This window comes from Natator depressus, chromosome 9 (assembly GCF_965152275.1).
Source record: "Natator depressus isolate rNatDep1 chromosome 9, rNatDep2.hap1, whole genome shotgun sequence".
Lineage (NCBI taxonomy): Eukaryota > Metazoa > Chordata > Testudines > Cheloniidae > Natator > Natator depressus.
The window spans coordinates 54,045,374-54,060,293 of record NC_134242.1 but is presented as its reverse complement, the minus strand read 5'-3'; the positions used below and the strand labels follow the sequence as shown (position 1 = coordinate 54,060,293).

The window sequence follows — 14,920 nt, the reverse complement described above, 5'->3', positions numbered from 1 at the left end:
TGGGAGAGCAATACAGCGGTGCACACACAATCCAGGAAGTTTTTGGAAAATGTAGGGGACAATTTCCTGGTGCAAGTGCTGGAGGAACCAACTAGGGGTAGAGCTCTTCTTGACCTCCTGCTCACAAACTGGGAAGAATTAGTAGGGGAAGCAAAAGTGGACGGGAACCTGGGAGGCAGTGACCATGAGATGGTCGAGTTCAGGATCCTGACACAAGGAGGAAAGGAAAACAGCAGAATACGGACCCTGGACTTCAGAAAAGCAGACTTTGACTCCCTCAGGGAACTGATGGGCAAGATCCCCTGGGAGAATAACATGAGGGGGAAAGGAGTCCAGGAGAGCTAGCTGTATTTTAAAGAATCCTTATTGACGTTATAGGGGCAAACCATCCCGATGTGTAGAAAGAATAGTAAATATGGCAGGCGGCCAGCTTGGCTTGACAATGAAATCCTTGCTGATCTTAAACACAAAAAAAAGAAGCTTACAAGAAGTGGAAGATTGGACAAATGACCAGGGATGAGTATAAAAATATTGCTCGGACATGCAGGAGTGAAATCAGGAAGGCCAGATCACACCTGGAGTTGCAGCTAGCAAGAGATGTTAAGAGTAACAAGAAGGGTTTCTTCAGGTATGTTGGCAACAAGGAGAAAGTCAAGGAAAGTGTGGGCCCCTTACTGAATGAGGGAGGCAACCTAGTGACAGAGGATATGGAAAAAGCTAATGTACTCAATGCTTTTTTTGCCTCTGTCTTCACGAACAAGGTCAGCTCCCAGAATACTGCACTGGGCAGCACAGCATGGGGAGGAGGTGACCAGCCCTCTGTGGAGAAAGAAGTGGTTCGAAACTATTTAGAAAAGCTGGACGTGCACAAGTCCATGGGGCCGGATGCATAGCATCCGAGAGTGCTAAAGGAGTTGGCGGATGTGATTGCAGAGCCATTGGCCATTATCTTTGAAAACTCATGGCGATCGCGGGAAGTCCCAGACGACTGGAAAAAGGCTAATGTAGTGCCCATCTTTAAAAAAGGGAAGAAGGAGAATCCTGGGAACTACAAGCCAGTCAGCCTCACCTCAGTCCCTGGAAAAATCATGGAACAGGTCCTCAAGGAATCAATTCTGAAGCACTTAAATGAGAGGAAAGTGATCAGGAACAGTCAGCATGGATTCACCAAGGGCAAGTCATGCCTAACTAATCTAATTGCCTTCTATGACGAGATAACTGGTTCTGTGGATGAAGGGAAAACAGTGGACGTGGTGTTCCTTGACTTTAGCAAAGCTTTTGACACTGTCTCCCACAGTATTCTTGTCAGCAAGTTAAAGAAGTATGGGCTGGATGAATGCACTATAAGGTGGGTAGAAAACTGGCTAGATTGTCGGGCTCAATGGGTAGTGATCAATGGCTCCATGTCTAGTTGGCAGCCAGTATCAAGTGGAGTGCCCCAAGGGTCAGTCCGGGGGCCGGTTTTGTTCAATATCTTCATTAATGATCTGGAGGATGGTGTGGATTGCACCCTCAGCAAGTTTGCAGACGACACTAAACTGGGAGGAGTGATAGATACGCTGGAGGGTAGGGATAGGATACAGAGGGACCTAGACAAATTGGAGGATTGGTCCAAAAGAAATCTGATGAGGTTCAACAAGGACAAGTGCAGAGTCCTGCACTTAGGACGGAAGAATCCAATGCACCGCTACAGACTAGGGACCGAATGGCTCGGCAGCAGTTCTGCAGAAAAGGACCTAGGGGTTACAGTGGTTTTTACCGTTGTCTTACCAAGAAAACTCCGGTTTTCCTTTCATTCTGTTAGGTTGTGTGTCAAACAAAATTCCATTGTGAGTACCCCACAGCTGTATGGTTTGTTAGTCACTGCTGTGATTTGTACTGCCCATCTGCAGTGTAATATAGCACCAGCAACTTGAAATTGCTCCCATTCTTTGCTGTTTCCCATTGCAATTGTTGAGTTGACATCAAAGGTGATGTTGGTAAAGTCCAGGGAATATGAAGGATTAAGGCAAAGTGTCTGTCATTACTTTAGTATCTAGATGACTAAAAGATGTTAATTTCATGCCAAAGTCCCTTCCTCCTTATTACAGCCTGAACACTAAACTATTTGCCTTTTCTCTATGGACCCGGGGGGAGAAATATTCTGGTCCTTGAGAGAAGAGCTTCTTGCTAGCACTGTTTTCTTGTAAGGGACCCTGGTGGCACTCACCACTGTTTATTTTATTGACTTTTGAGTGATGCTCCTTTCCCTGCTTATTTTTCCGCAGACATGATTCACATAGAATGAGGACTGCCTTTGTGACTTACACTTGGCCCACTTTGGCTTGCTACAAGAGAGGTTGCAGAATAAGTTGGGCCATGAATAGAAGCAGCTGGACATGTCTGCCTGTGGTTGCAGTGCCCTCTATTGTAGTCCCACAGAAAGAGTGATGAGTGGGGTGCAGGGCTTGAAAAGATGACCTTGTAGCCCAAAGACTAAGCATACCAGTTAGAGTAACAAAAAAAAAAAAATGTACCACCACTCCCCTACCTCCCAAAGCCACGCCTTTCAAACTACACTCCTGCAGTTGTAACACTGCCAGGTGGTTTTGTATTTAGTACATTTTTTTAAATGTAACAGTACTAAGCTGGTCAATTAGCAGAAAAATATATTTGACTGTATTATTCAAGAATTTTGCTAATGTTCATCAAATTGCTAATCTTCCAAATAGTTCTAGAGCTGGTTAGATAGCGAAATAAAAATATTGTTAAATAAATTATTCAACTAATAACTAGTGAAATTTGTTGAAAATATACTTATTGGCTTGCTCAACCAGCCCTACTCGTAAAAGCAAGAGATGTTAGATCTTCTTTCCTTGTCTTGCTTTTCTCCACTGCTACTTTGTCTGAGTTGTCTTTAGAGTCTGCTTCCTCATCTCTCACTCTAGGCTCCCTTATTTCTTTCTTCCTTCCACACCCCCTACCCCACATTGGGACCTCTACCTTCTTTCCTTTTTTCTCCCCCTTCTCCCCCATCCAGATCTCTCTGTAAATACGCCATACTTCTCTTTTCTAATTTTTCCTTCCTTCTGTCATGCCCACCCTCACACCTATGCATGAGTTTACAAAAAGGACTTGGAATTTTTACCAGAGATCTAGTAGACAAAGATGCAAAAGGTATACTTAGACCTTGTTCCCCTTTTTCCATCCCAGAGACTCCTGGCTGCTATATGAGTCACTTGGGATGTCTGTTTGGTGCAACTTCTCTGTTTAGACAAGCTCTTTTTAACTGGAGGCAGGGTGGATAAAAATCAATTATTTTTTTAAAAAAAATATAAAATATCATTTTTTTTAAAATTTGATTTTTTTATTTAAATCGGATTTTTTTGATAAAATGCTTTTTGAGGAAAAAACTTATCTAAAGATAGTTTTAATGAAGATACATTATAGCTCAAGGATATCTCATCATGTAATAGGGATTATAAATTCTAATTCTATAGTATGAGACAATATATTCATGTAATGTTTAAGAAAAGTTTTGTAAATGAGTTCTAATAGTTCATGGATTAGGGACCCAATCTTATGAGGTTCCACAGGCTTCTGTATAGATTATTTAGGTTAATCTTTCTATCTACCCAATGGGACTCAGTGCTCTCAGTCTAGAAGATACCATCAGAGATGCTTAGTCTTGCGGTTCTCAGACTGTGGATTTGTGTCTCCAGAGGTAACATGCTTGTTAACAGCAAAAATGTTTTTAAATAAATAATTTATAGAGGTGAGAAATAACAGACCTCAATTCTACTGTCCCTCTGCAAATTTGTGTACACAAGTCAATTCCCCTTGCCTCTCTCTCGAAGTGCAAAGTTTCAAAAAGTTCAATGAATAGAAGATTTTTGGGGGCGGAATAGATCTGGACAAGGAGGAGAAGTCTGGAGATAAATGTGAGAAGCTAGGGATATATGCTTGTTTTCTTAAAATATTATTTGTTTGCTGTAGAAGAAAAAAAATCCAGAATACTTAATGTTGTTGTTTTAGTTAAATAAAACAATTTAAATGTCTGTCTTATGATGTTCTCCTCCTAATACAGTATGGCAAGAAAATCGTGCAAATATTAATGATTAACCTGTTGAATTGGAGATAGTTCACCTCCCAATGACTTCATAAAAATCTGCTTCAGTTACCTTTGGTAAAAGAAATAACCAAACAATCATTCATTTTTTGATATAGCTGTAAAACTGATCTGAAAAGTTTTCAAAATAAATTACTGTTTAAAAATGTATAGTGTGTACCTTCTAAAAATGAAACCTAAATCTATCTCTGAGTTGTGAAGAATATGTATTAAGGCAGTGTTTCCCAAACTTGGACACCGCTTGTTCAGGGAAAGCCCTTGGTGAGCCAGGCTGGTTTGTTTACCTGCCGCTTCCGCAGGTTCGGCCGATCGCGGCTCCCACTGGCCACAGTTCTCTGCTCCAGGCCAATGGGAGCTTCTAGAAGCGGCGCAGGCCGAGGGACATACTGGCCACCACTTCCAGCAGCTCCTATTGGCCTGGAGCAGCGAACCGCAGCCACTGGGAGCCACAATTGGCCGAACCTGCAGACACAGCTGGTAAACAAACTGGCCCGCCCCGCCAGGGGCTTTCCCTGAACAAGCAGTGGAACAAGTTTGGGAACCACTGTATTAAGGTAATAACAACCAACAAGAATGCACTTTTATGTAGAAAACCATGATTAAATCGAGTCTTCCTGACTAGTGATTTAAATCAAATCTGTTTGTGTGTAGGCTAGTGTAGGCCTTACTCTGCCTCTCCCTCAGTCTTGGTTCTTGAGTTCTCCTCCCCAGTGAAGCATTTCGCTGCCTGCCTCAGTCAGCCTCACCTCAGTCCCTGGAAAAATCATGGAGCAGGTCCTCAAAGAATCAATCCTGAAGCACTTACATGAGAGGAAAGTGATCAGGAACAGTCAGCATGGATTCACCAAGGGAAGGTCATGCCTGACTAATCTAATCGCCTTTTATGATGAGATTACTGGTTCTGTGGATGAAGGGAAAGCAGTGGATGTATTGTTTCTTGACTTTAGCAAAGCTTTTGACACGGTCTCCCACAGTATTCTTGTCAGCAAGTTAAGGAAGTATGGGCTGGATGAATGCACTATAAGGTGGGTAGAAAGCTGGCTAGATTGTCGGGCTCAACGGGTAGGGATCAATGGCTCCATTTCTAGTTGGCAGCCGGTGTCAAGTGGAGTGCCCCAGGGGTCAGTCCTGGGGCCGGTTTTGTTCAATATCTTCATAAATGATCTGGAGGATGGTGTGGATTGCACTCTCAGCAAATTTGCGGATGATACTAAACTGGGAGGAGTGGTAGATACGCTGGAGGGGAGGGATAGGATACAGAAGGACCTAGACAAATTGGAGGATTGGGCCAAAAGAAATCTGATGAGGTTCAATAAGGATAAGTGCAGGGTCTTACACTTAGGATGGAAGAATCCAATGCACCGCTACAGACTAGGGACCGAATGGCTAGGCAGCAGTTCTGCGGAAAAGGACCTAGGGGTGACAGTGGACGAGAAGCTGGATATGAGTCAGCAGTGTGCCCTTGTTGCCAAGAAGGCCAATGGCATTTTGGGATGTATAAGTAGGGGCATAGCGAGCAGATCGAGGGACGTGATCGTTCCCCTCTATTCGACACTGGTGAGGCCTCATCTGGAGTACTGTGTCCAGTTTTGGGCCCCACACTACAAGAAGGATGTGGATAAATTGGAGAGAGTCCAGCGAAGGGCAACAAAAATGATTAGGGGTCTAGAGCACATGACTTATGAGGAGAGGCTGAGGGAGCTGGGATTGTTTAGTCTGCAGAAGAGAAGAATGAGGGGGGATTTGATAGCTGCTTTCAACTACCTGAAAGGGGGTTCCAAAGAGGATGGCTCTAGACTGTTCTCAATGGTAGCAGATGACAGAACGAGGAGTAATGGTCTCAAGTTGCAATGGGGGAGGTTTAGATTGGATATTAGGAAAAACTTTTTCACTAAGAGGGTGGTGAAACACTGGAATGCGTTACCTAGGGAGGTGGTAGAATCTCCTTCCTTAGAGGTTTTTAAGGTCAGGCTTGACAAAGCCCTGGCTGGGATGATTTAACTGGGAATTGGTCCTGCTTCGAGCAGGGGGTTGGACTAGATGACCTTCTGGGGTCCCTTCCAACCCTGATATTCTGTGATTCTATGATTATACTAATCATGACTTACCAGTAGCAGCAGAATGCTGCTGACCTGTTTTTTTTTATAAGTTTCACTGCATACCTAAAGAAAAAAAATATTTTTAAATAGACAATGGCGTTTTAAATATTTTATATGAGTATCTGGACTGTTTAGCTGAGATAAAGTTAATGAAGATTTTATGTTGTGGAAAGTTTGAACTGAAATTTGTGATAGTATCTTACTCAAAGGGCATAGCAGACCTAGGGCAGAGATCACTTTTAGAATAGTGATGTGACCCAGAAGGGATTCTCAGCTTTTGAGATCTCCAGACTTCGTTTTGTTCTCTATTTTTTATTTTTCAAAGAGAGTTGATTGTGAAGGAAAGAAGATTTTTTTTTCAAGTGAGGAAAGAAGTTCCGTTCGTTTGGTTAATTTCAAAAGAATATTTGTCATGGAACTATCTGGGACAGAGGCAAAAGTTTTGATTTTTTTTTTTTTAATCCCCATCTTATTTTGTAATCTGTGAAGCTCCTAAAAGCTGCGATCAGTTCCAGAAAATTAAGAATCTATTTTGATAGATTAAGTAATGTCATCTGCATATGTTGAGATCTTATAGGAGGAAGGTCTTATGGTGATACAAGAGATACATGAGTGAGCTGCTAGTTTAATTGCTGGTGGTTCTAGTGCTGTGTAGAACAGGAAAGAATATAGCTTTGTCTGGTACTTCTCCCATTATCTTTTTCCCAGTTTTTTTCAAAAAGCGTCCATGAATACGTTCAGATTGATAACCTTGAAGTCTAAAGTCAGATATGCACAGGGAGCATGAATGTAGGCTTTCCTGCACTATCCAAGTCATGTGCCACAACCTTGACCTGGTGGGTGAGATAGGAAAGTAGTTAATTCTTAATCTTTGTTCCTGGCACTGACTTAGACTGCCAAACATGATGTCAGTTGAGATGGTGGCTCTTGAAGTATGTTCACTAGTTTTAGAATCTAGCCAGAATTCATTTCAGGCTGATTAATAGTAACAACTTCTGATCCTTGCTGACTTCACTCAGTTTTGAATTAATAAACCAGAAGTGAAAGACTCTATGTCCCATTACAAATCTCGTGAGCTGTGCAGTCCCCAAGTATCAGTGATGTAGTATTTTTGGGGGTTTTAAATAAGTAGTGTTGAAAGATTCCAGATTGATGGCACTAGAGTCCTCTCTTTATCCACAGCACAGGCAGAGCTTTCTCTTGTCATGCCTTAGAATGATCATCCCTAAAGGCAAGCAAGTTCTTCACCAGCCCATTTGACTTTGACCTCTTTTCAGAAATTGCTACCAATGTCTTTTGTGAGGAGGACACCTGCCCATAGGGACTGGAGTGAGACCAGCTCAGTTTCACATAGACCGCAGAACAGGTGTCAATACTAACTTTCAAACGCTATCATCTTGGCAAGTTTGATTCCAATCCATCATGCCATTCAATCCTCCTCTAGTAGTAATATTTTATTAGGTGATTATTTTTATTTAAAGACTATTGTCACACTCTGTATTGATGCTTCATTTATAAATAATTCATAAAGAGTTTGTACATGATTATTAAATGTTTAATTAATTGTTATAAAGTGCAGCTAGTCAATAGATTGCTTTTAACTAGGGCTTACAGCCATCTGTGATAACACTTTCTACTGACGTGCTTTGAACCATCTATAACATATACTACTCATGTCTGCAGATGTTTATAACATCTATTAATACTTTATTAACCTATTATAAATAATATATAATGTACCCTTTATTGTAAAGTGTAACCGCAAATCAATCCAAGGAAGGACATGCTTAGTAAGGGTGAGCTGTCTCAGTGTGCCCTGAACTGTTAGAGTCCCACCTGCTAGAATAGCTGGGATTTTTTTGGTGGGTTGGTTGAATTTTTTTTCAGCCGTGTAGTTTCTCTCCCATGCAGGTGGATAAACACATCCGACGGCTGGATGCAGACTTGGCACGATTTGAAGCAGATCTGAAGGATAAGTTGGAAGGCAGTGACTTTGAAAGCCCTGGAGGTCGAGGCCTGAAAAGTGCGTGAGTTATTTTTAATGTGACCAAACCATCTCGCTCAGTGCTGGCAAACCTTGCTGTAAAATATGCGCATATCCAGTGTAGAGCAGACGGGCTGTGATGGAGCATACATTACTTTCTTTTGAAGCTTTTGTGTGTGTTTTTTTATTTTATTTAATGCTTTTAAAAAGTTTAGGTCATTTTGACAAGGTGCCACCATTTGGTGGGCAGAGGAAGAAAGAATCTAGTTTAGAGCCCTCTTAACCTTTCTTGCTGGAAGCTGGTCCCTTGCCTCGCTGAGTCAGCACATCCTGAAATAGTCCTTTCTGTAAGTCATTGGTTATAAGCACTGCTACAAATGAAGTTGAGTTGTGGTGGCAAAAGTGGTATCGACAGTCTGTAGCTCTTAAAACTTTGAAACTAAAGAGTCTACTCTGAATTGAGCAAACTTTGCATCAGCTGTGCCTTGCCTTGAGAAGTAAAAGACATTGTGGTGGGAGAGGATGATTTTCTCATTAAGGAAAAATATTAATTAAAATAATGTTAAGATTTTATTTCTGACTTAAGAGTCCAATGTAACCTGATGACAGTAGGAAATTTTAAGCGTTAAAGGAAAATTCCTGTTTCTTTGATATAGATTAGAAATTTTAAATGGCAAAAAGCCAAATTAAGTATAGTAAACAATGAATGCTGTACAACTTTTCTCTCCTTTAAATTACTGAGGACATGGTTTTGAGGTCTGTTTAGTGGGTGCTGGTGATGGCATGTGTATGTTGCACCCTGATTAACAACGCATAGTCCTTGGATGGGAAGATGTTGAGTGTATTTTTAAAGCACTCTTTTACTAAATGATTCGTTGAATATACAGTACCAGGCCAAGTTCCAGGTGACTCCTGTGCAACTCTATTGACTTGTGTTATGGGGCTGAACAAGCTGCAATCCAGGACAGAAGTTGGCACTGTGTGTGATATAGTATGTGTAAATCATACATATTTTTAATATCCAAAGAGCCTTGTACATAAAGAGTCTGCAAAACAGAAGTTTAAAATAATAGGTGCACACAAAAAAAGCATCCAGTGCTTTTTCTGGGGTGCCCTTAATTTGAAATAATTCTGGCTTTCAGAGGGACGAAGTCAAAAGGACAAGAGAGGTTCCCGGGGTCGAGGCAGGCGAACATCAGAAGAAGATACTCCAAAGAAGAAAAAACTAAAAGGAGGGTAAGAGATAAACAGTTACAGCTTTCATGGCTTTATGGAAAAGCTTTGTAAATTTATAAAATACTAAGTCAAACCTTCCTGGCCCTTTTGATGATACTTCCAGCTGAACAGTTTGTATTCCCAGAGCGTTCTTCTAACTCAGACTCCATTTTAAATATGTCCTCTCTTCACGCTTTCTCCTGGCACCAGTGTCAAGATATCTTTGAATTATTAAGTTCTCATACACTGAGCAAGGAGTTAATATGGCTGGAACAGTATCTGTATCTGAGGTGGCAGGAATGCAGTCTCCATTGCTTTCTGCAAACGTAAAGAAAAGTAGCTTAGCATTTTTGTGTGTGGCCATTTGTATTAGTTTACACTGAGTTGGCTTGCAGAAAATGGTGACCTACTTATTCTGAGGTATATTGTGATGTTGCATCACTCTCCCAGAAATCCTGGGGCATTCTTGGAATCATTTCCTGGTATTCTACATCATAGGGTAGGTATCCTAAATAATCTTGAGTCACCTAATCCAGGACAGTGTCAATCTGAATGTTTTGAAAGTGATGACAAAAATAATTCCAGTTTCTTATAAAGCATCCTTAAATAGCATTACATGATACCATAAAAACATTATTTTAAAAATTATAGGGCTTGTATTGTTCCTGTTAATGTGTATAATGGTCTTTTCAGCAACTGTTTATATGCAAAATGCTGCCAAATGCATGAATAAATGAACTGGAAAAATAGAGAAATATTGCATTCTTTCAGTTGTAGCAATCTTGGCTGTTACTTGAAACCAGAGTTCAAAATTTTCTGATAGAAATACGATTTTTAAGCTACTACTGAAAAGGATAGACACATTCCTGTTTCTAGTTGGTCATCAACTCAATTTTTCTATGCTTATCATTGCTATCTAAGTAGTACTCCCTTTTTTGTATGTATTGTATGCTGCAAATTATTCTTCCAGTTCTTTACATTAAACCTCATATAATTTTGCTTTGACCAATGCTTAAAATTATCCAAATCCATTGTATTTTTAATTAATATATTTCCTAAACCTTCATAATTGATTTTAAGCTTAAGACGTATTTAAAGCTAAATTTTCAAGTGAAACTAGTTATCTATGAAATATTCAGTTTTAAATGAGCAAAAGTAATTTGCTCTCACTGAATATTCAATAGTATTGTTTCTTCCACAGTTCTGAGTTTGCTGATGCCATCCTGTCTGTTCACCCCTCGGATGTCCTAGACATGCCAGTGGATCCCAATGAGCCCACATATTGCTTGTGCCACCAGGTGTCCTATGGAGAAATGATTGGCTGTGACAATCCCGATGTAAGTGCCCAAGATGAGTTATACCTCTCAAGGGACATAAAATGCAATAAGAAGAGGTTCTTTAAATACATTAGGAGCAAGGGAAAGACAAAGGAAAGTGTAGGTCCTCTGCTTAGCAGGGAAGGGGAACTAATAACTGATGACATCTAGAAAGCTGAGGTGCTTAATGCCTATTTTGCTTTATTCTTCACTAAAAAGGTTAATGATGACAAGATACTCAACACAATTAATATTAAGAGTACTTGTGGCACCTTAGAGACTAACAAATTTATATGAGCATAAGCTTTCGTGGGCTACAGCCCACTTCATCAGATGCATAGAATGGAACATATAGTAAGAAGATATCTATACATATAGAAAACATGAAAAGGTGGAAGTTGCCATACCAACTCTAAGAGGCTAATTAATTAAGATGAGCTATTATCAGCAGGAGAAAAAAAAACTTTTGTAGTGATAATCAAGATGGCCCATTTCACACAGTTGTCAAGAATGTGTGAGGATACTTAACATGGGGAAATAGAGTCAATTTATGTAATGACCCAGCCACTCCTAGTCTCTATTCAAGCCCAAGTTAACGGTATCTAATTTGCAAATTAATTCCAGTTCAGCAGTTTCTCATTGGAGTCTGTTTCTGAAGCTTTTCTGTTGCAAAATTGCCACCTTTAAGTCTGTTATTGAGTGACCAGAGAGGTTGAAGTGTTCTCCTACTGGTTTTTGAATGTTATGATTCCTGATGTCAGATTTGTATCCTTTTATTCTTTTGTATAGAGACTGTCAGGTTTGGACAATGTACATGGCAGAGGGGCATTGCTGGCACATGATGGCATATATCACATTGGTAGATGTGCAGGTGAACGAGCCCCTGATGGCATGGCTGATGTGATTAGGTCCTATGATGGTGTCACTTGAATATCTATAGTGGATGGGGGAAAGAAGTAGATGTGATATATCTTAATTTTATTAAGGCTTTTGTACAGTTCCACACGGCATTCTCATAAGCAAACTAAGGATATGTGGTCTAGATGAAATTACTATAAGGTGGGTGCACAACTGGTTGAAAGACCATATTCAAAGAGTAGTTATCAATGGTTTGCTGTCAAATGGGAGGGTGTATCTAATGGGGTCCAGCAGATGTCCATCCTGGTTAGTTCTCTTCAATATTTTCATTAATGACCTGAGTAGTGGAGTGGAGAGTATGCTTATAATATTTGCAGATGACACCAAATTCGGAGGGGGTGTGGGTTTGTAAGCATTTTTGAAGACGGGTTTAAAATTCAAAATGACTTTGACAAATTGGAGAATTGGTTTGAATTCAACAAGATGAAATTCAATAAAGACAAGTGCAAAATACTTCACTTAGGAAGGAAAAATCAAACGCACAACTACAAAATGGGGAATAACTAGCTAGGTGGTAGTACTGCTGAAAAAAATCAGGGGGGTTAGAGTGGATCACAAATTGAATATGAGTCAACAGCGTGATGCAGTTATGAAAAAGGCTAATATTCTGGGCTGTATTAACAGTATGTAAGACATGGGAGGTAATTGTCACACTCTACTTGGCACTGGTGAGATCACAGACGGAGTACTGTGTCCCCCACACCTTAGGAAAGATGAGGACAAACTAGAGAGAGTCCAGAGGAGAGCAACAAAAATGATAAGAGGTTTAGAAACCCTGGATTATGAGGAAAGATTAAAAAAAACTGGGCATGTTTAGTTTTGAGTAAAGAAGACTGAGGGGGGATCTGATAACAGTCTTCAAATATGTGAAGGACTGTCAGAAAGAGGACGGAGTTCAATTGTTCTCCATCTCCACTGAAGGTAGGAAAAAAGTAATAGGTTTAATCTGCAGCAAGGGATATTTAGGTTAGATATTAGGAAAAACCTTCTAACTGTAGAGGTTGTTAAACTCTGGAATAGGTTTCCAAAGGAGGTCATGGAGTCCCCATCATTGGAAGCTTTTAAAAACAAGTTAGACAAACACCTGTCAAGGGTGGGTTAGGTTTACTCGGTCCTGCCACAGTGCGGGGGACTGGACTTTAATTTCTCAAGGGCTCTTTCAGCCCTACATTTCTGTAATTCTATGAAGATGGCTTATATTTTTTGAAGGTACACTCTGTATATCTGTTCTTACGGTGCCCTGCACAACTTCACAGCACAAATACATTTGATGAAATAACCTGCATTAGTAGGCCATCCTTTCCTAGTTTTATATGTGCAAAATGCTAAGTGTCTCTCTTCTTTCTTTTTTTCCTGAACTGCAGTGTCCAATTGAGTGGTTTCACTTCGCTTGTGTGGACCTCACCACAAAACCAAAAGGAAAATGGTAAGTAGAATCATAGAATATCATGGTTGGAAGGGACCTCAGGAGGTCATCTAATCCAATCCCCTGCTCAAAGCAGGACCAATCCCCAACTAAATCATCCCAACCAGGACTTTGTCAAGCCTGACCTTAAAAACCTCGAAGGAGATTCCACCACCTCCCTAGGTAAGCCATTCCAGTGCTTCACCACCCTCCTAGTGAAAAAGTTTTTCCTCATATCCAACCTAAACCTCCCCCACTGCAACTTGAGATCATTACTCCTCGTTCTGTCATCTCGTAACACTGAGAACAGTCTAGATCCATCCTCTTTGGAACCCCCTTTCAGGTAGTTAAAAGCAGCTATCAAATCCCCCCTCATTCTTCTCTTCTGCAGACTAAACAATCCCAGTTCCCTCAGCCTCTCCTCATAACTCATGTGTTCCAGTCCCCTAATCATTTCTGTTGCCCTCTTCTGGACTCTCTCCAATTTTTCCACATCTTTCTTGTAGTGTGCGGCTCAAAACTGGACACAGTACTCCAGATGAGGCCTCACCAATGCCAAATAGAGGGGAATGATCAGGTCCCTCAATCTGCTGGCAACGCTCCCACTTATACAGCCCAAAATGCCATTGGCCTTCTTGGCAATGAGGGCACACTGTTGATTCATATACAGCTTCTCATCCACTGTAACCCCTAGGTCCTTTTCTGCAGAACTACTGCCTAGCCACTCATTCCCTAGTCTGTACCAGTGCATGGGATTCTTCCGTCCTAAGTGCAGGACTCTGCACTTGTCCTTGTTGAACCTCATCAGATTTCTTTTGGACCAATCTTCTAATTTGTCTAGGTCCCTCTGTATTCTATCCCTACCCTCCAGCGTATCTACCACTCCTCCCAGTTTAGTGTCATCTGCAAACTTGCTGAGGGTGCAATCCACGCCATCCTCCCGATCATTAATGAAGATATTGAACAAAACCGGCCCCCGGACCGACCCTTGGGGCACTCCGCTTGATACCGGCTGCCAACTAGACATGGAGCCATTGACCACTACCCGTTGAGCCCAACGAGCTAGCCAGCTTTCTATCCACCTGAGAGTCCATTCATCCAGCCCATACTTCTTTAACTTGCTGGCAAGAGTACTGTGGGAGACCGTATCAAAATCTTTGGTAAAGTCAAGGAATAACACGACCACTGCTTTCCCCTCATCCACAGAGCCAGTTCTCTCATCATAGAAAGCAATTAGGTTAGTCAGGCATGACTTGCCCTTGGTGAATCCGTGCTGACTGTTCCTGATCACTTTCCTCTCCTCTAAGTGCATCAGAATTGATTCCTTGAGGACCTACTCCATTATTTTTCTGGGGACTGAGGTGAGGCTGACTGGCCTGTAGTTCCCAGGATCCTCCTCCTTCCCTTCTTTAAAGATGGGCACTACATTAGCCTTTTTCCAGTCATCCGGGACCTCCCCCGATGGCCATGAGTTTTCAAAGATAATGGCCAATGGCTCTGCAATCACATCCGCCAACTCCTTTAGCACCCTCGGATGCAGTGCATCCGGTCCCATGGACTTGTGCTCATCCAGCTTTTCTAAATAGTCCTGAATCACTTCTTTCTCCACAGAGTGCTGGTCACCTCCTCCCCATGCTGTGCTGCCCAGTGTAGTAGTCTGGGAGCTGACCTTGTTCATGAAGACAGAGGCAAAAAAAGTATTGAGTACGTTAGCTTTTTCCACATCGTCTGTCACTAGGTTGCCTCCCTCATTCAGTAAGGGGCCCACACTTTCCTTGACTTTCTTGTTGCTAACATACCTGAAGAAACCCTTCTTGTTACTCTTAACATCCCTTGCTAGCTGCAACTCCAGGTGTGATTTGGCCTTCCTGATTT

At 41.4% G+C, this 14,920-nt stretch overlaps 1 protein-coding gene across 1 annotated transcript in view; it reads left to right on the top strand.

Annotated features, from left to right (window-relative positions):
• Positions 1 to 14,920, top strand: part of ING5 (inhibitor of growth family member 5) — a 57,834-nt gene that overhangs the window by 35,157 nt on the left and 7,757 nt on the right. Inside the window, exons 4-7 of the mRNA XM_074963039.1 lie at positions 8,119 to 8,230; positions 9,334 to 9,427; positions 10,608 to 10,743; positions 13,005 to 13,066. Of these exons, the coding sequence (XP_074819140.1) occupies positions 8,119 to 8,230; positions 9,334 to 9,427; positions 10,608 to 10,743; positions 13,005 to 13,066 (404 nt within the window). The remainder of the gene's footprint in view (positions 1 to 8,118; positions 8,231 to 9,333; positions 9,428 to 10,607; positions 10,744 to 13,004; positions 13,067 to 14,920) is intronic.